Genomic DNA, 27,100 nt, shown 5'->3' on the forward strand with positions numbered 1-27,100 from the left:
ATAAAACAAGTAGGAACAAAGCTGTGAATACGTGTGTATATATGCACATGGCCAACTCTCAGTGAGACATTGTGTCACCCTGGCCACCCCACAAAAAAAAAATTCTGGCTACGCTCCTGTAGAATTGGTAACAACAGTATCCAAACTAAATTTAGTAATGAATCAATCAAATGTTGGACAAGACCTAATTTTCATTCTTAAAGCTTACAAAGACCTTTTGGCCACACTTACAAGTTTGTGGGAGCAGTTTGGGTTAAACTTAGCTGCTTAGGTGCATAGGAACTACTTTCGAAGTGCACATCGCTTTATTGAACTCGTTGTTAAATGGGTATGCGTTATCTTACCTGTCTCTGTAGGTTTTGTAATGTTGAATGAAGTTAGATGTTGTCGTTGTTCTCTTCGTTCCGTGATGTGCAAACCATGCGTTCTGCCATCCTATTTTTGCCAACGTCATAAACAAAATAATCCATTTTTTAAAATGAATGCTCCTCGGAGTTGCTTCCATCGCTCTTGGTGTTTAAGTCGCCATGTCAAACCAACAAGCGACGCTGGCTCAGTTGCCAGGTTGGCAAGATTTCAAACAAAAACCTTTTTGCTTTCTCTCTTTTTCTTTCCTTTCTAAAAAGGGGAACGTGTAGATTTGAAACTTTAAACAAGATGACTTGTCAAGTCACGTACAGTAGTTCTAGTCTTAGTCAAGTCGAGTCACTTAGATACCAGGTCGAGTCAAGTCATTTCCGTGTTTATGGCAAGGAAGTTGCAAGTTCTAAAAATAGCAACTCAGTCAGGTCATATGACTCGAGTCCCCCATCGCTTCGATTTAGCGCCACCAGCGGTAAAGCTAAATGAGTGTTACAAATGAAAGGTTTCCGGTTCGGCTCCAAAGTCACATTTTTGTGTCCTTTTATCACACCTGCGTTAATAAAACATTACAGGTACACTAGTAAGGTTCAGTTAAGAATGTAAAAATCAGATTATCATGCATTTTATTGGAAACAAGGCAAACAATACACAGGTATTGTGAAGTTAACAATTATACTAAAATCGTTAAAAAGATTTTTTTCCATTACAAACCATCCAAACAAAACTTTGTCAAAATCATCAACAAACAAAGTTGACTAAGTGCTAATCACAAAACGCAGTTAGTAATACTTAGTGGATTTGTTAGGTAGAATTTGATCAGGTTACATTCATATGTGGACGATAATATGATGAAACACTGTCCATCCCTCCGTTGCATCGTTGCAGCATGCCACTGCAGGACTTGGAGGTAGACCCTGTCTATGCTGGTTCAAACACAACACTTGAGTAGAAAACAACTGGACAAAGCTTTTCTCTAATAACTGCAACACTGCAATACTTTTTGGCCAAACCACCACTATGACTGGAGCATTATAAGGGGCATTTCCTCATCCTTTACGCATCAACGTTGACATACGCCGGCTTCAACATGTGCAAAGAAACTATTTTTATGATCCCCTCGTAATCTCATTTTTTATTATTATTTCTGCTCTTTTACTGTAATGATTGCTTGACTTAGGGCACTTGTGACAAAATACTTGTGGGAGAGGAAAATCTTTCTCAGAGCTACATTTGACCTTTCTATTCTACACAGGTTGCACATATTTCCACATGGTAAAGGCATGTAATAGTTTGGGATTTGACTGTAATTAACAGTTACATTACAGGGTAAATACTGTACATTTCAGATATTTTCACACAAAAAATCTTCAAATGGAAACTCATATCATTGTAGATTCTTTTTGGACACCTTTGCACAGACTGTTCTCATTAAGTTACACTATTTATTTGCATTGACAATGACAAGTCGATTGGCAAAAGTTTATAAATGACATACATGACTTTGGGTGACATATTGTAATAGTGCAAAACAACTTTTGTACACAGAACGTGTTTTGCATCAAGACAGAATAACCAAGTAAACCGTAGCAAACTTAAAGATGGGTCAAGTCACTTTTCCAGATCCAAAACGTATTACTATACTGACAGATCATTTCAAAATTGGGTATGCTTCGCGGGGCTTCAGGATAAGTCTGATATAATGGACACATTTTAGAAGATGCTTTCGGTGTTGTCAATTATCCACTGGTGTGCAGGGACCCTGTGACTTGCTCTGCTACCTGTAAACTCTCTGATAGTCCATGTGATTCACCCAGGGCGACTTCATGACTTGAGTCCAACAATGCACTGGAAGAAGCATCTCCTCCAGAGGTAAGAGTCGATTCCACCTGGGGACCCTTCAGGTCAGTCAATGGGCTGATGAGGCCCAGGCTGGTCAGAGCATCCAGGGTGCCGTCTGGGTCCACCATCATATCAATCACTGGCCAAGCACAACAAACATCCAAAAGTAACTATTTAATATGACATGCTTCCAAATAAGATCCAATAATTTTACATATGACATCTGGCATACCTTATTTCAAAGGGGAAAAAACACCCACATACTGTATTGTTTGATATTACGAATACAAAAATAGCAAATGTTGCAATATACGTCAGTTTCTTCCTACAAAATTACTCTAAAAACAGTTGGGTTAAAAATAACCCAAATCTGGGTCAAAAATGGACCGATCCACTAGTTGGGTCAATAAACCCTAACCCTAAACCAAGTTTCTGGCTTGTTTTTGCATAAAACAACCCCAAATTGGTAGTTTTGCACAAAACAATGCAAGATAGTGGGTCAGATTGACCCAATTAGTGGACCATCGGTCCATTATTAACCCCAAATTGTGTTATTTTTAACCCAACTGTATACGTTTTTGCTTGTTCTGTCAATCACAACAGCGGATCTCCGCAATTGGCTAACGACCAGTCCAGGGTGGATCCTGCCCCTCTTCCAAAGTCAACTGTATGGGAGCTCAGCTGAGACGCTAATGAGGACAAGCACTATAGAAAAATGGATGGATAATACAGCACAACCACTAAATGACATCCCACTTGGACTGTTTGCTTCTGAAAACCCAAAGCACCAATGAAATCAAAAGTGGGTTTGTGTTGGACAGTTTCTGCCCCCTAACATTACAAACTAGAAACAAAAAGCAATGTGTACTATACCGAACTAAACCGAGCCATACCACTTTGTTGAGTCTAATTGTAATCGTTTTTCCATCGTTCTCATAAAAATCTAACGTTTATTCGATCCATACCTTGCAGTTGTCGTTCCACTCTCTTTAGGTCTTGAATGATAGTGGAAATCTCCTGCCAAATAAACAACAAACACAAAGTCTAGCGAAGTCTGTGGTTTAATCTTGCATGCAAAATAGCACAATTATTGTCCTTGTTTGTGCATGAGTGCACACTCATCTATGCTTTTTTTACGAGTCCTCTCACTGCAATCAAGCACAGCTTTTTAGTGGTTCATAGGAGGGAACTGGGTTGGAGAATTTATAACCATGTCGCTCAGTCTAGCATTAATGCTGAGGAGTAGGACTCTCGAGCTCCAACGGATATCTGCTTTTCTCTCTTCTCTTAAGCAGAAATTTAGCACAGCATTCTAAAGAATTCTGTCCCCCCGACACTAAAGTATTCTGTCTACACTTTCTGTGACTGCCACTAAAATGAATCCAATAATTTGTGTTTACTATTACAGAAAACAGATTTTCTACTGAATGGCATTAAATCCATTTAGTGAAAAGCAATTGGATTACTCCTGTAAACAGATTATAAGCAACATACCCCATTGCTGAGCCTGAAGCCATAATAAATTGCCTTTCATGCTATGTCAATTTATATTAATCCATACCACAGTGATAGCAGAAAGCATAACGTTAAACTGTCTTACTGTCTGGCCTGTACAGTACTGGCGCGATTAATGGTTGTCTAGTGTGTATCAGCAGAGCAATACTGTACACTATTCTCCTGTCAACCCATCCACAATTGAATTTGAATTAAATGAAGAATGTAGGATTTAACAACAAATCTTGTAATTGAATTGGTTTGACCATTCTCCATCGAAGTGATTAAAATAATGAAATTGTCAGCAGCAGACAGAAGTGTCACCTTGTTGGAGCTTTTCAGCAGCAAAGAGTCATGCTCTGCCTGAAGTTTGCTCTCAATCTCTTCCCATTTCCGGTCTTTATCCTTGAAAAGGATCCTTGCATTTGAGAAGAAGTAAAAATAGATACAAGCAAAATACAGACAGTTGCTTTTAATACAGACCTCCTTACTGGAATATTGAAGACCATCATTTTGTTGAAGTGATGCACAATGTGGTAGCAATGAATGAAAAAGTTTGTGAGTTATCATCCTGTGTGTGATAACAACTAAGATTTGCTGCTGGCTGTTGGTGTGAATCGTTGTGATGTGTCATTCATATTGGTCTAGCTGGACTAGTTTCAGCAAATGAAAAAGAAAATCAAAGGAGAAAAAAAACACATTTCAAGATTTAACATGTTTCCATCCTGCTCTTACAGTCATAAAATCGTAATCGTACTACATCGTAAACACTGGTCGACATAAGTGAGTTCTTGTTGTGATGCAGAATGGTGCTCACCTGATTTTGCCGACTGTTTTGTCGACAGATTGCCGTATTCTATTTGAGAGTTGATTCACAGATGGTAGGAGTAAACTATCAAGCATCGCCTGGTGGATGAAAACATATTTTTTTGTAAATACAAGAAAATTAACTAGCTTTAAAACATCAATTTAACTGCTGCTATAATTTACTATGTGACTACTACAACTAAAGCGAAACAAAACATTAGAAAAAAAACTTTATAAGCATTCTATTGGGGTGTTTGGCTTATTTTGAACCTATGAGACAACTATGCATTAAAACCATAAACTGTGAATGGCAAATGGCTGGGCAACGTCGGTCAATGCGTGTATAGTATCTGTATCTGAACACTCCCTCAGGTGGTCAGTTTATCTTACAGTAGGCAAGTGTAGGCAGATTTTAGTGCTCAAGGGCCACCTTTGATTTTTAAAACCAAGAGATGTTGCCAGGTCAGTCGTAGATGAAGGTAAAAAAAGCTACGAAAAGTATGTAAAATATGTGAAATAGTTCATTTTAATTATACAATGATAATTCATCCTCACTTATTAGTTGTATTATATACAATGGATTCAATTTGAATTACTTGTGCATGTAAAATGCTTTATACATTTAATCAATTAACTAAGTATTTAATGAGATGGATGAAATGAAAAAATTCCAAATCAACAAATTTTAAGAAAAATGAGACTCTTCATAATGTAAATGCTAAGCAAGCCATACTTTGCCCATCCTAGCTCTCAATGGTAATACAGTGGAGCCTCGAGTTACGAAACACACTTTTTAGTAACTATTCAAGTTAAAAAAAAATTGTAGAAAATCTGCCTCTAGCTTCGTACATGTTTTGCCTCAACATGGATGCGAAGACGGTTTTATGTTGTGCTTTTAACCATCATTGGCTCTGTGTGTATCATTTTGGTGGTTGTGCTGTTTTTTTTTTTTTTTCCAAAATTACTTAAAGGTTGGGTGTAATAGTAGAAAAAATACATTTCAGCATTGTATCTGGGACTGGGTTTTACTGGAGGTGATGCACTCTATGATGATGAGCTATTTTGCATATTCAAAATGGACTTACTTCATCTCTGTTCCATGTTTGTCGACGAATGGAGCGAGATCCCTGTGAACCGGAGGACCTCGGTCTCATTTCAACTGACTTCCCATTTGCTTCCAGAGAGGTGCTACGATCTGTGGAGGGACCCCCTTGGTCCAAGCTGTCATCAAATTCCTCCAACTATAACAGCATACAAATTCAACTCATTACAATTATTTGTAGGTGTTTATTTTGCATTTTTTTTAAGCAACTCCTGTCAAATATTTGGACAATACCACAACTCCAGGGTCAGTGGCTGCAGGGCTCACTGAGTCAATCTCTCCAGCTACATCGTGAATCTCTCTTGCAAGCATTGCTAGGTCTTTGGCAAGGTCCTGGCTAATCCTGTTGAGCAAATATGGATAGCAAATGTCAATTTTATAATGTCAACCAGTCATTTTATTTCATATTGAGAAAACAAGATTGTACAACTGGATTTGAAGTGTTGGCAGTCGCACAAAACTTTGGAGTTTGAAGCAGACATCACGTCTGCCACCTCACAAGAGCACCATTTGCTTTGCACAAAATTCATTAAAAACAAAACAAAACCAAAAAAAAAACAGTTGAATACACTATAGAAAGACACACATGACATGAAATCAGACTAAAACTTTTCCTGTTTTTGGTAAATTAGGATTACCAAAGTTATTTCTATTTGCTAACTAAAATCACCCAAGATATCAGGAAGAGATTTGTGGACTTGCACAAGTCTATTCATCCTTGGGTGCATTTTCCAAATGTCTGAAGGTGTCACATTCATCTATTAAAATATTTTATATAAGTAGAATGTATATAACACTCAGGAAAGAGTGTCCCAGATAGGAACATGCTTTGGTCCAAAATGTGCGTGTCAACCCAAGAACAACAGCAAAAGACATTGTGAAGATGCTGCCTGAAGCTAGTAAGAGGGTATCATTATCCACAGTGAAATAAGTACTGTTCCGACATGGGCTGAAAGGCCACTCTGACAGGAAGAAGCCACTAATCCCCCCCCCCTAAAAAGAAGAAAAGAAAAAAGGCAGGCTGTGGTTTTCAAATGCACAACAGGGACCAAGAACTTAATTTATGGAGACATGTCCTGTCATCTGATAAAACAAAAATTGAAATGTTTGGCCATAAGTAGCATTTTTAAGTTTGGAGGAAAAAAGGGGAAGCTCACAAGCCTGAGAACACCATTCCTAACTGCGAAATATGTGGGTGGAAGCATAATTCTACAGGGTTGTTTACTTGTTATTCTGCAAGAGTGCCCGGAAGTTAAAGCGTGGGTCTTTCAAATGGACAATGACACAAAGCATACTGCCAAACTGGTTACGATGTGCTTTAAGGATAACAAAGTTGATGATTTGGAGTGGCCATCACAAAGACCCGATCTAAATTGTATTGAAAATGTCTGGGCAGACCTGAAAAGGCATGTGTGGGAAAGACGGCCAACAAACTTGGCCGGCCCAGTTACACCAGTTCTGTCAGCAGCAATGGGCCAAAAATTTCTGCCCACTATTGGGACAAGCTTGTGGAAGGATAATCCAAAATGTGTGACCCTTGTAACACAGTTTCAAGGCAATGGTGCCAAATACTAATGAGATGTATGTAAACCTGACTAGTAGCCAGCAGGCAGACTAGCGTCTCCAAAAACAAGAAGCCATTTTCACGTTTGCCAGTGGGACTCGAACCACAGCGTCCTCCATTTCCAAATCCCGAGCCCTTACAGTTGAGCTACTGCCACCCCAAAAGCTCAGCTCCTATGAGTGAGTAGATGGCAAATTATGCAAGCAGTTAAAGGGATTGGGTTGATTCAGTTATCACTCCGTAGGGGAAATAAATGCCTGTCTCTAATGCAGGGGCGGAGCCAAGTGTGGGCCTGGGTGTGCACAGGCCCACCCATATTGACAGACTGCCCACCCAGTGAGATTCATATATTTATTATATACTTTAAAATTTTTCTTTTATGATTGCCGAAAGTTTTAATCTGGTCAGTTAAAGACAGACAAGGGCCTATGTATTTCTATTTCTTATTGGTAATCCAAAAGGCTGTTCCACACCTTAAACTATGACATCATTTACATCATCTTATGTTTTCAAACTCCACCTACATACCTGGCTATCTCTTCACTGTGCGCTGTCCAGTCTCTCATATATTCATCCTGATCCCTTGACGCTGGCTTCAAGCCTGGAGAATTGGGAGCAGTTGGCCCTGAGCCTCCGAGCTGTGCCACTCGTGTGCACGGAACTGGCAGTGCCTTGCCCTGTTTGGACAGATGGCGGTTGGAACCGTACTCATCTTCTGAGGTGGAGGCATACTCGACAGGCACACGGCGCCACCGAGTGCTGGCTATGGAAAAAAAGAAGGGTTAGACAATGCTTGAGAATTCAAACAGTTGTCGAGTTAAAGGGACGGACTGGACAAAGGCAGACGAGTCTATGATAGGTAGTTCCTCAAATAAGTACTTTACACTCACACATACCTGCTGGTGTGGCCTGTCCATATGAGGAGGCGGCTTTACTTTTGTCAGGGAGCTTGGAGGCACTGTTCGCCCTGGCTCTGGGTCCACATACAGAGGTCACATTAGACCCTCTTAGTCCGTGCCTAATAGCATAATCACCTGCGGTACTTCTAGCTCCCAGTCCTCTGCTCCTGGTCACTGTGGCTTCAGAGTCACTCTGGGCCGATGGAGAACCAACCCTTGGTCTCCTTGGCTGTGCCAGAGCCTCTATCCTAGACATTCCTCTTTTTGTCAGACCTGTCCTGGATGTGGAACTAGTAGTTGAGGCCTCGGAGGCCACAGACATCCTGTCCAAATCTACAGGTTCAGTGTCGGTTGAGTCACCAAGTCGAGCTCTACGCAGAATGGATGCCCTCGTGGGCCTTGGCTTGGGTACACTTGGGGTTTTACTGGCTGGAAAAGGAGCAGGGGCTTGGTTGATCTTAGCCCTGCTGGACTTGGTGCTGGCCCCCACTGTAGTGCTTTCTGTTTGGGTTCTGGCCCGTGAACCTCTGGTTTCCTGTGTCTTAGTCTGGGAGTCAGAGAGAAGTGAGTTAGAATTGACATCATCATCTGTGAGGTCCAGAGAAGTCCAAGGCTGCTGAACACCATGCGTTCTGGTCTTAACCCTCTTGTCCTGTGTCTCTCGACCAGCAGCTGGGCCTTTGTTGTTTGAGCACACAACGGTTTTCTCTTTTGGCTGTCCTACAAGAATTCGCCGTTTTTGCACCATTTTCCTTGCTCCATCAGCTTGGCTTACTGTACTTGTTGTGTCCACATCCGACTCTGGTGACATGGAACCTTCAATGGACTGACTTGGCGGATCACCTTGGTCCGACACGGTGGTCTCTAAGAAAGTTGCCACTGCCTCAGAGTCTTTCTGGAGTGTGTCACTGTCGATGCCAGCCTCCCTACTAGGGGGTCTGCTACCGGTGAGTCCATCAATGCGGGGAATCAGCTCGATGGGTACATTGGAGCTTGGTTTCTCCACAGTAAAACTCTCCTGTCTCAAATACGGTTTTCCATTACTCTCTCTGAACTTCTCCTCCTTTTTCCTCCTTTGCACTTCCTCCTTTCTCCTCTCTCCGCTTGTCTTTGGCCGAGGGGGTAGCTTTGCCATCGCACCTGTCTGACTTGTTCTCCCATAACTGCTGCCCTGTGACTTGGATGGTGAAGAGCGACTAGGACTACCACGAGCAGGCAAATTTCCCCCCGCTGCTCTCTTCCCCTCCTGGTTCTCCTTCTCTTGCAGTTCTGTGTCCTGTTTCTCTCCCATATCTGTGAGCAGGCCAATACTTGGGGTGCTCCTTCCTTGAGTAACTTCCTCACCAGGCACCTGAGGCAGAGTTCTTCTTTTACGTTCTTTTTGACCAGCTGCAGCAAAGTCTGCTAAACAAAAAAAAAAACAAAAAACAAATACAATATTTGCAATATTAGATCCCATTACTCATAGGTCGTCTTTCTACTTTCTGCAAATACACTAAATGAATTTATGTTACCGGTATTCTAAGGGAAACGTTCTCTGCGGTAAGACTTAAGTACCTTTGTCGGTAACTAAACTGTGACTCTCGCCACCAGATCCCTCAGGGTCTGTCCTTATGTGGCTGGCTGCAAGGACAGCCCACTGTGAGACCCAGCGAGGACCGCCCACCACCAGTTCCTCAGGTAAAACCTGGAAAAAGACAGAATGGGAAAATCTACTCAGCAGGATTCTTTGGCCAACCTCGGTCTAAAACTACAATGGAATTCGTGTGCAGACCGCTGCTAAAACTGATGAATTTGAATCATCATTTTGAGTTATATTCATACAATAAAAATTGCATTCAAAATATTATTCATTTGAACTTTTTGATTATGTTTGTAATAAACACACAAATAAACATACATAAAACACAGGTATACAAACATAAAATGAGACCATGAAAAATGATTTCAAAACTTTCTTCACCAGATTGTGACCTCTGACCTGTACACCTTAATCTAGAGGAGAAGTAAACATATACAACTGAGAAGTGTGCACACCCTCTTATAATTTGGGATGTGGCTGTGCTCAGAATTAACCAGTCACAATCACACTCACATTAAATGGAAGTCAGCACACACAAGCCACTCTTAAAGTGTCTCTGACTAACCTCAAATAATTTTCAGATGTTACAGTAGGCTTTTCCTGACATTTTTGTTCTTTCTAGCTGAAGCCTGAAGGTTACAGTATAACTGGTATTTGGAACTGTTCAATAATGTTCTCCAGCTTGTCTAAGGCCCCAATTCCAGCTGGAGAAAATAAGACCGAAAAGTATGTTGCCATCACCATGATTCACTGTTGGTATGGTGTTCTTTTGGTGATGAGACACTAGTAGGGATGTAACGATTCACTCCAGCCCCGATTCGATTTAGATTTTCAGGTCCTAATTTCCGATTCGATTCAATTTTTAAAAAAAAAATCACGAGCATGCTTGTCTCTGTGTGCTAGTGTGGATCTGCAGCCATCCAAAAACGCAATACGCGGTGATGTTTGGCGCAAGCGCACAATTTGATCTACACATTCAAAATGTGCTACGCATCTGGAATGAAAACATTTTTCAAGGCATCATTTTCTAGATGAATTTAATCAACCCGATTTCGTAATTTATCAAATCGATTAATCGTTTAATCTGGATGAATCGATTTTTAATTGATTTTCAATTAATCGTTCCATCCCTAGCCACTAGTGTTGTCCAGTATTAGAACTCTGTTTTTGCACCTCTGTTTCCATGAAGCCAGGTTTTCCTTTATCTCTAGCAGCAGACCTCTGGGAAGAGAGGGTCTCTTTTAGGTCTGCACTCCCCACTCTGGAAACATGCACAGTCTCCAGTTCATCTACACCAAACACCTGAAATACACAGAGGAAAAACAACCATTTGGATCGCACATGTTTGAAATGAATGACATCATACATTGCTTCTCCCTTCCCACCTTGTCAATCATTTTTCGAGCCTCTTCTTCCTCATGGTCTCCATTTTCCATCTCAATGGTGTATGTTCCTCTGTCGCTACAATCATCTCCCCGTTGATAGCACTCATCACGACTGCTTTGTTGATATGGTGCAGGGTTCTGTTGCCTTTCTAAAAAGCTAACTGGCACTTTTGTACTTGAGGACCTACGACGGCGTGCTGGACTTTCCTCCTCTGCAAAGAGCCCCTCAGGCACATTAGCGCGCCCTTCCCTGATCTTCAATCCTGCTCCGGTCCAAAGCCCCAAAGGGCGCTCCTCCACCAGAGCAGCAGACCTGCGTTGTTCTCTAAGTGTGTTCTCTGAGTCGCTCTGTGTGCCATCCTCATGTTTGCTGTCTGGCATAGAAGAATGGCAAATAAGCTTCAATTGAGGACATCATTTTACTCAAATGGTGGCGTATGTACCTTTAAGACTCCTAAGTTGCACAGGTACATCACTCTTCACACTTTCCCCACCGTCTTCTGCAACCGTTTCTTTGACAGTCAAAGGCAGCTCATTCTGGGCCAGCCAATCAGCGACTTTGACCTCTGCTGCCACCATGGCTGTCTGAAGTGGACTCAGCTCCTCTCCTACTCCCCTTTTTGGACGTGGCCTTGTGTCTAAGCCCAACTTTGCAACTCGATCTTTGACAGTCACTTTACCCGATGCTCCGGGGTCAAACTCGATGGTGTAGGATGCATGACCATGGACAGGCTCTGCAGCAGGTGAGGCGCCGGCCTCTTGATCTCTTGTTGCGGCCTCACCACTCGCTTTACCTTCTAGTGGGGCATATTTGGTTGGGATTTCAAAGTAGCTCGGCTCCTGAGTAGAGGCTATTTGCAGGGCAGATTTTGGCATGTCTGCGCTCTTCTTTGACTCTGCAGACAAAACACAATGACATGGTAGTTCATACACTCTAAAATCTGGTCATATTGTAATTAATATTTTGAGATTGATCAAAAATATTGCACTTTTGAAGCTGGCAACACACAAGTAACAAAACTAGGACATTGAATTTAAGCGAAGCTTGGTCAGTATGTAGACCTGTTTGAGGTTTTTCCCGACTCCTATCAGAATTATTTTCTTCAGGCCTTCCAGAGTGATCATCAGCGTCTCCATCACCCCACCAGGCAGGCTGTCCATAAAGGGGTGTTCCCCTGTGCAAAACTGCTACATCTAGAACAAAAATGCACACGTTTTATCATGACCTGCGCGGGTGAATTAGCAACATGAACAGAAGAAAGCAGGAAACAGACAACTGGAATGGAAACGAGTGATACTGTCGGTTCACCAATGGGATACATTGCGGTTGTTGACACTATTACAAGGAAGACAAAGCATTGCAAGCGCCCCGAAACTGTGTCCCTTGCACTGTGTCCTGGTAACTAACCTGTCATCTTTTCTTCCACCCTGCTGGCCTCTGTGGGTTTAGCAGAGGCTGCCTCACACGCTGGTGCGGCTGCCTCAGTGGGTTTGCCTTGTGATTTTGATGACTCCCCCTCCAGAGGCCTTCTCTGGCTGAGCTGAAGCTGGCTGCTAAATTTCTCATGCTGAAAGAAGGGGAAAAGCAGCAAGAAGAGCGGAGGGATGTAAAAAAATAAATGAATGAATAACAAAAACAACAACAACAAAAAATGAAAATATTGAGCAACATTCGAGATTGTACTGTGTGTATTTGGGGTCAAAGGATAGACCTGGAGATTTCAATGAGGGACGGTAAAAGAACTGCAACATGATCATTTATTAAAAGGCATAACTTATTAATACCGTACAGCACTGGTATTGGGTGTCATTACATCGTGCCTAATGAAGTGGCCACTGAGTGTACCATCCTTGTATCCTTTTAACTTTGTCATGGTATACATGAAATTCAGTCTCAAAGCAGGTTTTGATTGAATCATGCAACTTTAAATGACAAACACCCATTTAAAAAAATGTTTTGCTACAAGACGAGTGGTACATGATTTCTCCTTATGGAGAGGCAGTCTCACCTTTAGAGCCTCTTCAGGTATGTGCAGCTCTCCGCGAACAACCGTGAACAAGTTTGTATGTGGGACAAGTTAAGGTGAAAGCCAGCGAGTATTTCATGGTGATATTCTGACCTGACATGCAACAGAGTGCAGAGAGTGAAGCACTGCATGTTTCAGAGTTGTCAAAATGCACTGGCAGACAATTGAAGAACACGCTCAAAGGATATCGTAACCGAAGCGCAGTTTGTCATCGATCTTCAGTGTGACATACATTTGCTCCTGTACTCTGACATCATTGACAAAGGTCTGCAAAAAGCAACAATGTGGTTGAGCCAATGCTACATACAGCGTTTTAACACAAGCCATGAGGGATCCACTTTGAGAGCTGCCTCACAAATTCGGATCTTTACAAGGAAAACAAATCGTGTTATAGAAGTTTAAAAAAATGTTTAGATTTTAATATTATTGTGGCTATAGTTTCACACTACATTTTATACACTGAGATGTGTTTCAAATAACCTGTCGGTCTCACTGTCTCATGAAACTAAATAATGCAGGGGTAACTAACATGGAGCCCTCGCATAGCAGGTTGCCCCCGAGGAGTAGCCCGCGTCACTACATGTGAGCTTTAGCACAGTGATGAGACATTGTTTTTGAATAGGAATGCCGTAGAAGTGCTCATTTGAAAATGTAAACGCTTGAGGCTTGAAGGGGAAGTCGACCCAAACATTATTTTCAAGAATATGTTCTATGCAAGCCCACTAGTTGAAACGAGGCGGTCTTGCACGTGTTTGTGGAATATCAGTTAAGCAGCAAAATCCACCCGTTTTTAGCCATATCAGGGGGCGGCCATTTTGTCATTTTTGTCGACTGAAAATGACATCACAGTTGCTCAAGGCATAGATAACGACCAATCATGACTCAGCTTCAGAAAACAGGTGAGCTGTGATTGGTCGATACCTGAGCTCTGAGCAACTGTGATGTTATTTTCAGACATGTTCAGATGTCATTTTCAAAAAATATGTTTGGGTTGACTTCCCCTTCAAATAAAGTAATCAAGACATTACAAACAGAAAACAATGTGTTGTAGTGTAAACTATGCTTACAAACATACTGTTAATTTCCTACCTGTGTAGTAGTAGTAGATAGTTTCACATCAGTTCTTTTTTTTTGGGACTTTTTTTTTTTCATTAGTTTGCACAAGTGTAGCTGTTGTGCCTCGAGAGGGTAATTTTGCTATTTTACATATCTTGAATTGAGAAATCATACAATAATTTAGATTTTAAACTTTGTCCCCCCAAAAATAGAGACATTTTTTAAACTAAAAATGGCTTTAATAATCATGAAATAATTTCCTTTACAGTATGCACAGTACATTATTTTTAGATTAAAGGTGACATAGAACAAAGTCAAATGACTGGAATCTCAAATGAAAATGATCACTGCATGACATATCTTACCCCATTTAAGCTGCCCAGGTCCTTAACTTTGTGTTCATCTGTATCTGCCTCATAGTTGATGACCGCATGTTGTTTGTCCACACTGCGGGACTAAATCACATAAAATCCAGGCAATCACAGTTAGCCAAGATAATCTCCCTGTCAGATTATAATACACAGTATAAACCATCATAGCAAATCCGTACCTGTAGCATGAGTTCACAGTCATCTCTCCCCACGAAGATCATCTCTCTGGGGAGACGATGACGTGTGCCACTGCCACTCACTAGAAACCAGGACGTCAGACTCATGGCTTCCTTTCAAGATCACCTTTGACCTTTAATGCATCCTGCTGAAAATGAAAGATTTAGAAATGAACTCTACACCCAGTGTCACAGTAACCCTGGTTACGGGTGTGCTGAACCCTATCCCAGCTCACTATGGGCAGGATCGGCCACACCCTGATTGGATCACCAGCCAAGGGCACATGGATGAATACATGTTTATATAAAATAGAAAAAAGGAATAACTCTCCCTCAAATACACTGACAACGGGGGTGAGGAAAGGATGACTCAGAAAAATAGTACATTTGAACAGCTGATTAGTAAGACTGAATGTTACGATGAGTCAGAGTAATTCCACCGAGCAAACATTTTGCACACATGGTCAGAGGCAGGACGTCTTCCTTTTCGACCCTCAGCTGTGTTCGCCTTGAAGCTCTTCTCGGAACAGCATACAGTGTTTATCAGCAGAAAATCAACAACAGCCTCTATTTTGACTTAAACTATCAGCTGGACTGCCTGAACGCTGTAATAGCATCACGGACACGCAGGCCTCATTGCTGACTCATGGCTGAATTCACAGCTCTGTCCAAGTTTCTCTATACAGTATCTGCGTCTGATTTTTAGAGCATCATTTTGGTTGCCTCCCTCCTGTTGGGGAGGTGTGGCAGTGGCGCCTTGGCTACAGTGGCCTAGTTGCCCCCTTTAGAAGCTTGACTGCACATCCATGCTGAGATATACTGAAACTCTCCTCTGAAGATGACAACACAACTAGGCTTGCAGGGGGAGGCAGCTGATAGCTTGACAGCCAATGACAACGCCTGAAAATTAGCCCAGTTAGGCCATTTTAACGTGGACGCATACAATATTCAGCAGAGGGAGATTCAATGTTAATAATCATGTCAGACCACAGTTGACACTGTTTATACATGGTTTGGTATTTAACACGAGCGTTGATTACGGTGTTAAATCCGGAAGCTACGCGGAGCTGCAGTATTGATCAGAGGACATACAACCTCCCTGGTTTACACTTGCTCCGAGGGAAATGCAGCCTCGTTTCGAAGGTGGTACAAACATCAGGTGTTGTAAAACAGGAATAATTCGTTGTCTGGAGCTGTTGACCCAACATTGTCCAGGTTTGGTCGCCACACAAGGCTAGCTTATCTCAGGCGCACACAGCACAGCGATGCTCATCTTACCGCATCCCTCCGGAGAAACTAAACGAGCCTCTCGCATCAGGACCAGGACACTTTGGTGGCAAAATCACCGGACGGAGCAAACATGTTACTTACCAACTGCTGCCACGTTGAGCACCATCCGATACGCACAAGATTTATGGACCAAGCTGAAGCTATTTGTGCTTCTTTCTCTGTGCTGGCCGCCAAGCCCAGTAAGCGTTACAGTGCCTTCGCCTCACGGTGGCGCTGTGTGCTCATCTTGGAAAACACGATACATGGTATTGGTTACTTAACATGTAGAAAACGAGTAAAATGCCACCCATATTATCAACTAACAAAGGTAATAATGCATTTATTTTATTGTTTTTCTTACAATGGTGCCAAATTAAAGCAATAAATGTAATACAATACATTATGAATGGTGTATTGAATATTGTTCATTTGAGATGGTGTTTTGATTGGGTAGTTTAGAATTCCCTTACACAAATGGTTGTGAAATAAATTATTCTCTCAATATAATATAATATAATATAATATAATATAATATAATATAATATAATATAATATAATATAATATAATATAACAAAAAAATAGAGTATATTTTAAAATATTTTATATTTTTAACTTTCCAATGTTGTACACTAGATGGCGTCAAAGTATCAAGTTTCTTATGTGGATGCTATTGACGCTCAATTACCGAACACTCATTTTAATTGGATGGGAATGGTTCGTATACTGCACAGTATATGTGTATGCGAGACAAAAGTATTTTGTATATTTTTCCACTTAAACAACCATTTAACTCAACAGGTCAATGAGAGCTATTTATTGACCTTATCCATTTCGTTTATGTAGATTACTTAATGATTTGGGTTAAAAAAATGTAAACTAAAGCCTTAAAAATATAATCTGAAAAGATTATACTTTTTTTTTTTCTTTCATTTTATTTAACAAACGCTGGAGGTAAACATTGCATACTGAAACAGATTAAGTGCAATATTTAGTACAGTTCTGAAATGCAGCAAACTGCTCCTGTAATAATAAACATTGTTAAATTTGTACATCTCTGACAGTGCTAATCAACGATGATCTGTACTGCCTGGGCAACTTCTTCTTCTCCTTCTTCTTCTTTTTTTTCAATCCAGAACTTGTATCAACAATGACCAAACTGGGTATTTTCAGCAAGGAAAATTGTTTATTTTTCATGATAACATACCCTGAATGTGGACCATGTTTAGACATTTTTTTGCCAATTGTTTGCTAGTGAATTTCACATTTCAATTCAACATAATGATTGATCAGCAACACTATGGTTCCTCCCCACTGTTTTGTGGTCACAGTGTAATAAGGTAACCCTGACACTTTACTGAAATATATGAGAAACATCTTTTACCATGAGCCCACACTACAAACACAATGATAAACATATTGCAAAATCAAATGCCAACGCACTTTGTTGTGTTTGTTGAGAGCAGTGAAGATATTACAGTTATTATTTTATTGGAGATGTGATTGCAGGTAATACACTGTGAAAATCATGTCTTTTTTCTCTTTGATCTCTTTGATAGTGGATATACCTGTAAGTAATGCAGTTGAACACCACTGCAAATTATCATCAATATTCATCAACATTGGACTACAAAAAATGTTCATAAATATTATTTTTCCATGAAAAAACTTGGTTTAGATCCCCAAAACAAAACAAAAGAAAACATAACATTTTTTAAAAAAACAAACTGCAAATAGAGTAAACATGTTTATACCCCACCCAAAAATGGTCTCTCCCTTCAAACAATTTTTGGGACAAAAAAAAAAAAAAAAAAAAATTTTCAGAAAAAATTGATAACAAACTTAAAACAACCCCTTATTAAAGTGCTTCATATATCTAAATAATATTCAACATTATCTTTTTGTGGAACAAAAAATAAATAAATGTGTATTAAACTTGTATATTTTCACATTAAATTAACCTGCTGCTGTGACTGTTCTCTTTAAAGAACAACTGTATGAAAAGAACATACACACATACAGAAAGATAAGTAAAATTTTCCAATCCGATTTTAGTCGTCTCTCTCGCATCACTTTACTTTTTAGCACAGTGTCATCCCTCTCCAGTCTCCACATCTCCGGGAAGCACTCAGCTCTACGCAGGGCAGGTGCTGCTCGCTGCCGCACCATTGCAGTCCAATAGCGCCGACATTCTCCACTCAACAAAAACTGGGCTGTTGAAAACATGCTATTCCGATACTCACATCTGATGAATGTCAGAGCCAAAAATGCTGTAAATAGTCCACAACGGGTCCACGTGACATTCAGTGCACATTGAATGACCAAAAAGAGAAATTAGCAGAGCTCTTGTAACAGTGCCAACCCCAATTTTTTTATTTGATCTGATTTGATCGTTCAACGAAATTGTATTCATGTACATTATTTCCAATAGTCTATTCTCTTCGTTTCATAGTGTTTCTTGGCTGCAGTTTTTCCAATCATGTAAATGGAGACCAGATTTTTTGGGTTCGTATCATATTTACGTATCTACTGTATGTGTTGCAATGTAATCTGCTCAGGGCCTTCAGAATGAGTAGTGCTGGTTGATGTTACTGGAACTATTACATCACATTTCTCTACTTCCAACTTTCCACGTCCTCGTTCCTTTATTCGCAAGTTAGTGCCTCCCATCCCAAATTTTGGGACTAATAGAATTCTATGGAAAGGGCAACCAAAGACGACTTCATGTCATTGTCAACCGTCTGCATAGTTGAATTATTACTATCAACACAAATATCTATTGGTGGAGATGCAGTAATTGACGAGATGAGGAGATGAAGGCAAGTCTGAAGGGGGCAGAGTGCAGATTGGAGCAGAACGCGATAAACGCCGGGCCACCTCAGATGAGGTAGTGCTTTGTAGATGACAGGGTGACAGCTTCTGGCTACCTGGTGGTCCTGTCCACCGTGGAGAGGAGCTGAGTGAAACCATGGGAAGGAGGCAGTGGCCCCGCCAGGTCCACTTTCACATGGTCAACTTCTCCACTCTGGTATGGCGTTGAATGTTGGCGCGCTGGCATGGTACGTGGGAGCAAGCAGACGTCCTGGCGTCTCGCCTGAGACCCAGTCAGATGAACTTGGCTCTGCTCATTGAGTCGCCCCAGCAGTAGCCGGAGGTGTGTCAGGTGATCCACCGCACCTGCGCTGGCCACCAGGACCTTGTCCAAGTAGACAAACAAGAAAAGCATGTCACGCAGCACAGAGTCCAGAAGGCGTTGCTGCTCAGTTGCCCCGTAGCAAAAGAGACCGCATCGATAAGGTGAACGGTTCGCAACATTCACAAACAGATTAAAGCACAGACAAACAACAACTTTATGCTTTTATGTTTCAAGTGGGAAGTCAACATTGTGACTTTTCAAAAATGTGCAAATGCAGAGATGATTGTCAGTGGTCCTTCATGCCCCACACCCCCTGCGCATACATTTGAAATTCCTTAACGTCACAGACATTTCATAAAGTTGAAAATAATAAAACTAGAAAAATTGGACAAACATGTATTTCACAGGACAGTGACGATATAATATAACTGAATAAACTTTTTTCCGTTTTTTTTTTCTTCCGGTTTCAGATTTTATTTCCTTATTCCAACACCAAATTATACCAGAGGTACACAATGGCAGGTTATCAAAATGATACAATTGACTGTTTTATAAAAAGACATTACACTGACATTTATCACAGTTGATTTGCATGGCCAATTTGAAAAATTAATTGCCCACATCTGACTTACAGTATGGGAACATCTGATCAGATAACTAACAGTTCTGTAGGGCAACCGTCCGCAGTCGACTGTTCTATCACGCAGTTCTATTATTGCAACTTGATTTGTGGCATTAAGAGGCGCATTATCATTTTTCTCTGTTGGTTTGGCTCATTTCTTGAAACAGAAATGACATTCTCAAAATAACATGGACAAATCCTCAGACCGCTTTGCAATCGTTCACAACAGAATGTAATTTCTCATTGATTTAATGAATTTGCCAATGTCTTCAGTGTCTCAGTGCATCTTTACAAATGGTTATGTACTAGTAGCCTACAGTTTGCACCATGAGTCCACATCTAGCACATTTTCCAAATAAATAGATCTTGCTGATCTAAATGTGTTAATTGATTATCTGTCTAATGCTTGTGCTCTCCAAAACATGTCAACATGATTTCATTGTGCAAGTCATCATATGCACAATAGTTCAATTGTCAAAATTAGTCAAGAGCATAATACGAAGAATACCATGTATTAATTTATTGCCGTATTTCATAAATGTTCATGGAAAGGAGCATCTATGGGCAGGAGGATGGTGGCCAAGAGACGCAGGGTGACGACAGCAACCAGTGAAAGTGTTAATGTTCTTATATATTTTCTTTCTTTTTTTTTTTTTTTGTGAAGATTCAAGCAGCTCAAACCTTGGTTCACCAGACAACCCGCTCTACCAATTGAGCCAAAGTCACCCAGCAAGACCAACATGCTGTTGTTGCCATGCTGGGAGCTGGTGTCACCGGCAAGACACCGAAAACAACAAAAGCATGCTTGTCTATGCTGTTTTTTCCCTTTTTTCCTTCTAGTTTTATACATCGTTGTATTCTGTTAGCTTGACCTCTGCCATAGTGAAAAAACATCTAAGCATTTTGACTTGCAGTGCTTACACAATGCCGAAGGGTCGATGCCGTTTGGGGGCACTGACTATTTATATGAGAAAGGAATTTAGTTTTGACAAATGGGTCAATGTTTTTTGGAGAGATGCACTATGAGCTTCTGCATGTGATCCATGGTGTTCTGCTGAACCCTCCAGGTTATTTTTGGCAAAAGTATGAAGTGAATGCAAATAAGCCAAAGCAATTAGGAAGGATCTTTGCAATTTTGGTGGTACTCACTCCTTATATGAGAAAAGGGATCTAGTTATGTGAACAGTTTTGGGAGAGATGAGGTTTTGCTAATGAGCTGTAATGTTGCGCAGAACTTTAAGACTGTTCAGCAAAATGGTCTTTTAAGACTTCAGCATAATGATCTTTTAGTCATCATTGAAGGCCCAGATACATAATATACTGCAAGTTGGAACAACTTTAAAATATATACGTTATTGATGACATTTAGTTAGCACAACAAAACAAGCAAGTTGTTTGCTTCAGAACTAATTTGCTGAGTTGGCTTTACTTATGTCTTCAAATTGCAGGACAAAAAGGAACGATCAGTTCTGTAATCCTTTATTTCTTTGTTGTGAAATGCAGGGAAGCCAATTTTCATAAAGAAAAATTTAAAATATTTTGTTGAATTGCCCAACTCAAAATGTTATCAAAGTTTGTTGCCTTAAAATTTTGAGTTCACTCAAGTTATTGTTTTTATTGTGAACCAAATAAATGGCCCTCCACTGGTCTGTTCTATATTTGATCTTGTATGATCATAAGTGAACAAGATGTAGCATAACGGCATTGAGCATAAATAAGAATTATTTTTTTCAACAATGACAATTACTTGTCTCAGTGCTCCAAAAGCCACGAGCCTTACACTGTGAGTTTGCGTAAATAACTTTTAATAAATGTACGCATGCTTACATAAATGGGATACCTCATGACTATGAATGAAACGGTTATAAACAGCTGCTATTTGGCGTATATTGTACAGATTCACAGTATGTATTACCAACTAAATCTCCACCCCAATGTCATCTCTCTCTCTCTCTCTCTCTCTCTCTCTCTCTCTCTCTCTCTCTCTCTGTCTCTCTCTCTCTCTCTCTCGCTTTCTCTGTCTCTCTGGGTCCAGCCCCCCTCTTCCCCAGTCCTCTGTTGTGTCATCAGGGTGCCCTCCTCCATTTCTATAGGTAGTCCATAATAATGAGTGTCTATTGGTGTTTATGGTGGCTGCCCCCTCCCACCGGCCGCCTTGGCCCTGCCCACGTTTCCGAGGTCTCACTTTGGTTTATCTCCTGACGTTCAAGTTCGCAGGAACGTCACGTCCGCACTTGAACTTGCAGCTCAGGGTTTGGGGAGGGCATGAAGGGGAGGAGGAGGAGAGGGGGGGTCGTCTCTCACTGCATGCGCCCTCCATCATCATCACCATCATCATCATCATCATCACCACCACCACCACCATCATCATCATCGTCGCCACTCTCCCGTTGCGCTAAAAGTCATGAGGATCTCCTCAACGCATTATTGCCCCTCGGCCGTGCGCGTGTGATCCGTGCACCTCACTTTTGCGCGCGTTTTGAGCACCTCACTCCCGCGGCTCGTGATTCTCACGGACGTCAGACGCATCCATGAGGAGATTTTCACTTGGAGTCTACCTGGATTTCCCAATGTGAGCTCGGTTGAGAAGCTGCCACTCCAGCCAACATGTCTCGCCGCAAGCAAGGCAAACCCCAGCACTTGAGCAAACGGGACTTTTCGCGTAAGTAAATGCGTGCCTTTCTTTCTGTTCATGTGTCGACTTATTCTAGTAGACGGGGACTTCCTTGATGAATTTTAATAGTCCGACTGTCCTGCGTGGGGGGAACTCACACTACAGGGACCGCAGGGGAGCGCTTTTAAAAATAGTGGGCTTTATTGCAACTGCTTCAAAACAACGCGGCAGAGGTTCAACTTAAGTTGCTTAACGCGTTGTGCCACGGACCCTTCCAGATTTCTTTTGCCATTAAAGGGCACGCATAGGCTTTGTCACCAGCAGACCTTTGTTTAAGAGCTCTATCAAGTGGATAAGTTGCCGGCGTGCAGTGTATACAAATATATAACCACCGCCATTCTTCTTCGCGCTGTCAAAAGAGTTTTATTTGGCGAGGTTAGAGGCTGTTTGGTCAGGAAGTGGTGTTTACATGCACACTTGTCTACGGTGCACAGACCTCGTGTGCGCTGTAATTACCTTGGAAGGCACATAGTTAAGTGTGCCACTAACTGATCACAAGAGCTCTTTAAAAGTGGCGTATTCAACTTTTTTTTTTTACAGAAGATAATCATCTTTCATTTCACATTGTGGAGACACATTGAACTCTTTCATGATCACGTGTTTTCAAAGACATTGACGTTGCACTGCCGTGTTTTACTTTTATCAGGGTACATGCAGAAATGTACATTTATGGTCCTCTATTTAGCTATCAAGAGGAGGAACAGTGTAAATGCGTTTTATGCAAGTCCAATTGGCTCCGGAACCAAATGAATTGTCAGTCAAGTAAACAGTATAAATTTGGTTCACATGTTCTTATATATTGCTCTCTTTCCTAAACCAGTTCGATATAATGTAATGTTCCTCCACTTCTTTCGTGTGGGCTGAAACCAATTACGCACTCGTGGAACGTTCTGCCTTCATTCTGTCAGTGCGATACAACCGGATTTGCCAGTGGGGGGCGTACTATGATTATGCTCCTGTAGGGCACCTATGAACCTGAACTTGATCCACTTTATTCCGATACAGGATTCCTTAATTAAGCAAACCAATGTAGCTGATCGTTTTGTTAAAATCACATTATTTTGTGCGTAAAGATGTGATACTTAATACAAACATAATATGGAGGGGAAAAGAAGTGCAGAGGACTTGCACTTCAAGACGTAGGTGTTTTCTTTCACATTATCCATGTCTTTAACGCCAGCATACCCGGTAAATGTAAAAAAAAAATGTCTCAGTCATCCCATCAGAAACATTCAAATATTATATATAATAATTTAGATTTGAATAATTGTTAAATTTTAATTCAATAGTTGTCAAACATTTATGGTTTTGACTGTCTTGACCCAATGTGTGTGCACTGAGCACATGATGTATTTGTAGTACGTACTCAATTGCACACTTCCTGGTTTTATTACTGACTCTACACCTAGTTAGTGTTGTTTTAATATATTTATATTGCCACAATGTTTAAGTTGTTTAGACAATTTTACAGGTGTATTTTTAGTATACATATCTTTTCAAAACAAGGTAACCTTGCAAGGTCATTTTTTCCATATCAATAATCACATACATGATGCAGTTACACATATACAGTACATGTTTTTCTTAAATAGGTGCATGGACTTAATGTTTCTTGTGCCAGCCAGTAATTTGTGACAGCCTACTGTTTATTTTAATTGATCTTTTTTCACAACTTTTTTTTGTAATTGTTAAACAGTCCCCACTGCAATGCCACCTTGCTACATAAACCCAAACCACTTTAAATTCTGTTGCAGTCAGTTGTCTGAAAAAGATGGAATTTCAGTTTTCAAAGTTATTCACATCGCTTTTGCTTGGTATCAAAAATGGGATTATTTGGTTTGGAAGGAAAATCATTCTCCTTAACTCTGCCTCACATACTCCGGCGATGTCCATGGCGTAAGCTGGTGAAGATAAGCTTCAGCAAAAGAGCGGCAAATGCTCTCATCTTTAATGTAGTCGAACATACAGGTAGAGCAGGGCCTATCTTGCATAGTCCCCCATCACCTTCTCGTCTGACCTGACATGGAATTAAAGGTTGAACCGGCGGCAAGAATTCATCACATCTTATCTCAACATCCCAGTTGGAACGTCCAATGTCATTTACCATGTGGCTAGATGAATTCTCTCTCTGTTGGTACTTCAGGGACCTACTCCACATCCAACCCCTCCATGTCTAACCATGGTTCACAAGATCCCAGCACTTTTAACGAAATGGGGTCCAATCATCTTGAACTCAAATTAGAATCTATTTTTTGATCCTCAGAGGTGTTAGGTTCATTAAGAAGTGAGATTGGCAGCACAATAAAGAGGGTCAAGCAACTATGTCGCTTTCTGTCTGCTGCCTGCAAACCCAGCGTGGCATTCCATATCAAAGTTATTTTTCCCTTTCTTTCTTTCTTTCTTTCTTTCTTTCTTTCTTTCTTTCTTTCTTTCTTTCTTTCTTTTTCTGTGTTGTATCTGTCTATTTACTCCACACAAGTTGCACATTGTTTTGCATCTCCCAGAATTGCAACTCACATTCTGTTTACTTGTATGCTCCCCCTCAGCTGAGCCACTATCAGGCACTATACCAGAAGAAGACTGTCAGGAGTCCCCCAGGCTGGGTGTTGCTCAGGGCGAACCCCTAAAAGGGGACCAGGACCTGCTGACCTGCGGCCAGTGCCAGTCCTGCTTCCCCTTGGCTGACATCCTGCTGTTCATTGAACATAAACGGAGGCAGTGCCATGGGAGTCTCTGTACGGACAAACCCCTCGACAGGCCACCGTCCTCGCCTCTCTCCTCGCCCCTCTCCACGTCATCCTCGCACTCAAGGAACCACCACCCACGAAGGGTATGCCACCCTGTGGAGGTGGCCGTTCAGGTCTCGCCGCAGGACGAGGATTGTTTATCTACACCCTTGCAAGGAATAATCCCCAAGCAGGAGAATATTACAGGTAAACACAAATGGCTGCCATGCAAGGGTTAAGGCAAGAGGTATGGGAGTAGAGTTTGGGTGGTATTTGAAGTATCTGCTGCTGCATTTAAGGCTTTTGAACGTCCTTCAGTTAGAGCCCTGAACTCACATAAAGATCAACCATCCTGACAATTATCGCAAGGAACGGAAACATTTTCAGTGAAAAACGACACACACAGTCAGACAAAGACACAGATTATGTAAAGAAAAAAAAATGGATTACAGATGTGCATAGATCCGTTGCCCTCATGTGGTGGTGAGAGATGCATTTCAATCCCTCCCAGCATTGTTCCACTGTCACGTCTCGTGCTTCTTCAAACATGTGCCAAGAAAAGCTCACTTTAAATTTACTGATCGTTTTTTGAACAGATTTTTTCAAAGAAAATTGTGCATTTAAAGAGAGGCACAGCATCTAATTATCGGCTTGTCTTGTGATTTGAGTAATTAAGGGCTTGTTAATGCTGCTGGTTGGTTTATTGTCAGTCCGCTGGGACTACATGGGCCTGTTGTGATAACAAGCGTGACTCTCTTATGACTGCTTTTACATGGTGTGGCTTGTTTTTGACCAGCAAAGCTTATTCTGATGTTTATTAATTTCTCCAATACCATGTGCCAGTTTGGCCAGATTGACTGGGATAGGGTGGATTAATTTGGAGCCAATTCAAGATAAATGTGCAGAGAAGCAGCACTCAACAACGCGAGCTACTGTCCTGTATTAGTTAGAGCTGCTGCTCTGCAGATGGCAAGTCGCTTAGCAGTTGTTAGCTAGTTAGCCCTCTTCCTATACAGAGTGACCACTGTTCATTAGTGTGGAGTTTGGAAAACATCTGCCCTCCACACACACAAGCACACACCCCAACTCACACACACACACACAAATAAATATAAGCACGAACGCACACATGCACACACACACAAACCTCACTTGCCTCTTGGCCTTGTCAGCTGCTCGAATATGCTTTTTTTTTTTGCTTATTTGGATCCGCATGCAAGACAATTCACATGATGTCGTAGGGTCAGGATATTCGGGGCAGAAACGTATTTATAGCCCTCATTTATCTGGGTGCTGTGTAAGAGACACACTAGGCTAGGTCGATTAGTTTAATTAGGGTATGGACTGCATTCTGCTGGATAGAAAGTAATTTCAAAGTGAGACATATTTTGATGAAGGTCTCAAATAGTAGATGCAGCCACAGTGTCAGAAAGACTCCATACAATTCAGAGGCAGTAAAAGCGCTCTCCTCCCACCACTGTTGCACTGTATCTGAGATTGATGGATGCAGACTGGCAGTGCCAGTGCACCATCCCTTACCACATATGGTCGCTGCCATGTTCTCTCACCCTGCTCAGCTAGAGGCTGACACACAGAGACAAGGCATTTCCATGCATTCTCTCCTACATGATGTTGAACTACTGAATTAGGTTAGACTGTGTGCATATTCCAAATGAGCATCTTGCAGCAAACAGTACCTTTTTGAAATATAATTTGGTGCAGATGACGTACTGGTGTGGGAGCTGCTGAACCGAGTCCGGGATGATGATTGAACCTGGAGGTTGTGGGGGTGATAGCGGTGTCTAAAAGAGCCAGAACTGGAGCTGAAGCCGTACGTCAATGGGACAGCTGAGGCTGTCTGGGAAGTCTCATGGCTGCAGCTGGGGCCACGGTCTGCAGTCTGGAGCCGTGGGCCGTTAGAAGAGGGCAGAGCAGCCTGCGTGCCATCATTTGCATGATAAACAATTTAAGATATGCATAGCGACAACGTAGCTTGTCTCCAGATTATGG

General features: G+C 41.4%; 2 protein-coding genes across 4 annotated transcripts in view; one reads left to right on the forward strand and one right to left on the reverse strand.

The window, feature by feature from the left end:
- Positions 1–969: 969 nt before the first annotated feature.
- On the reverse strand, positions 970–16,152 carry cep170ab (centrosomal protein 170Ab). 3 transcript variants are annotated; one of them, XM_086034238.1, is made up of 19 exons: positions 16,037–16,152; positions 14,669–14,814; positions 14,484–14,573; positions 13,248–13,329; positions 13,045–13,100; positions 12,444–12,603; positions 12,098–12,229; positions 11,479–11,931; positions 11,036–11,409; positions 10,824–10,952; positions 9,626–9,755; positions 8,066–9,469; positions 7,698–7,932; positions 5,840–5,948; positions 5,589–5,744; positions 4,514–4,602; positions 4,021–4,114; positions 3,168–3,219; positions 970–2,341 (listed from the first exon to the last, which is right to left on the reverse strand). In XM_086034238.1, exons 2-19 carry the CDS (start codon positions 14,771–14,773, stop codon positions 2,100–2,102), a joined length of 4,092 nt encoding a protein of 1,363 aa, XP_085890364.1. In that variant the 5' UTR covers positions 14,774–14,814; positions 16,037–16,152; the 3' UTR covers positions 970–2,099. The 3 variants fall into 3 exon arrangements, with proteins under 3 accessions (XP_085890364.1, XP_085890362.1, XP_085890363.1); XM_086034236.1 differs by having other exon boundaries at positions 8,066–9,472; XM_086034237.1 differs by having other exon boundaries at positions 8,066–9,472; positions 14,669–14,811; positions 16,037–16,145.
- Positions 16,153–21,983: 5,831 nt separating this feature from the next.
- Positions 21,984–27,100, forward strand: part of LOC147145715 (BCL11 transcription factor A-like) — a 37,591-nt gene continuing 32,474 nt past the window's right edge. Inside the window, exons 1-2 of the mRNA XM_086034454.1 lie at positions 21,984–22,352; positions 24,911–25,297. Coding sequence (XP_085890580.1) covers positions 22,298–22,352; positions 24,911–25,297 — 442 coding nt within the window. The 5' untranslated portion in view covers positions 21,984–22,297. The remainder of the gene's footprint in view (positions 22,353–24,910; positions 25,298–27,100) is intronic.

Source organism: Filicampus tigris, chromosome 6 (assembly GCF_054856515.1).
Source record: "Filicampus tigris isolate MCC_2025a chromosome 6, RoL_Ftig_1.0, whole genome shotgun sequence".
In the NCBI taxonomy this organism is placed as follows: Eukaryota; Metazoa; Chordata; class Actinopteri; order Syngnathiformes; family Syngnathidae; genus Filicampus; species Filicampus tigris.

Bases quoted from the DNA above. Each gene is read 5' to 3' on its own strand.
- cep170ab (XM_086034236.1), bottom strand. From the start codon at position 14,773: ATGAGTCTGACGTCCTGGTTTCTAGTGAGTGGCAGTGGCACACGTCAT. The intron at 11,410-11,478 runs GTACATACGCCA...CTTCTATGCCAG, and splicing joins GCAACTTAGGAGTCTTAAAG to ACAGCAAACATGAGGATGGC. The intron at 10,953-11,035 runs GTGGGAAGGGAG...TGTGTATTTCAG, and splicing joins CTCGAAAAATGATTGACAAG to GTGTTTGGTGTAGATGAACT.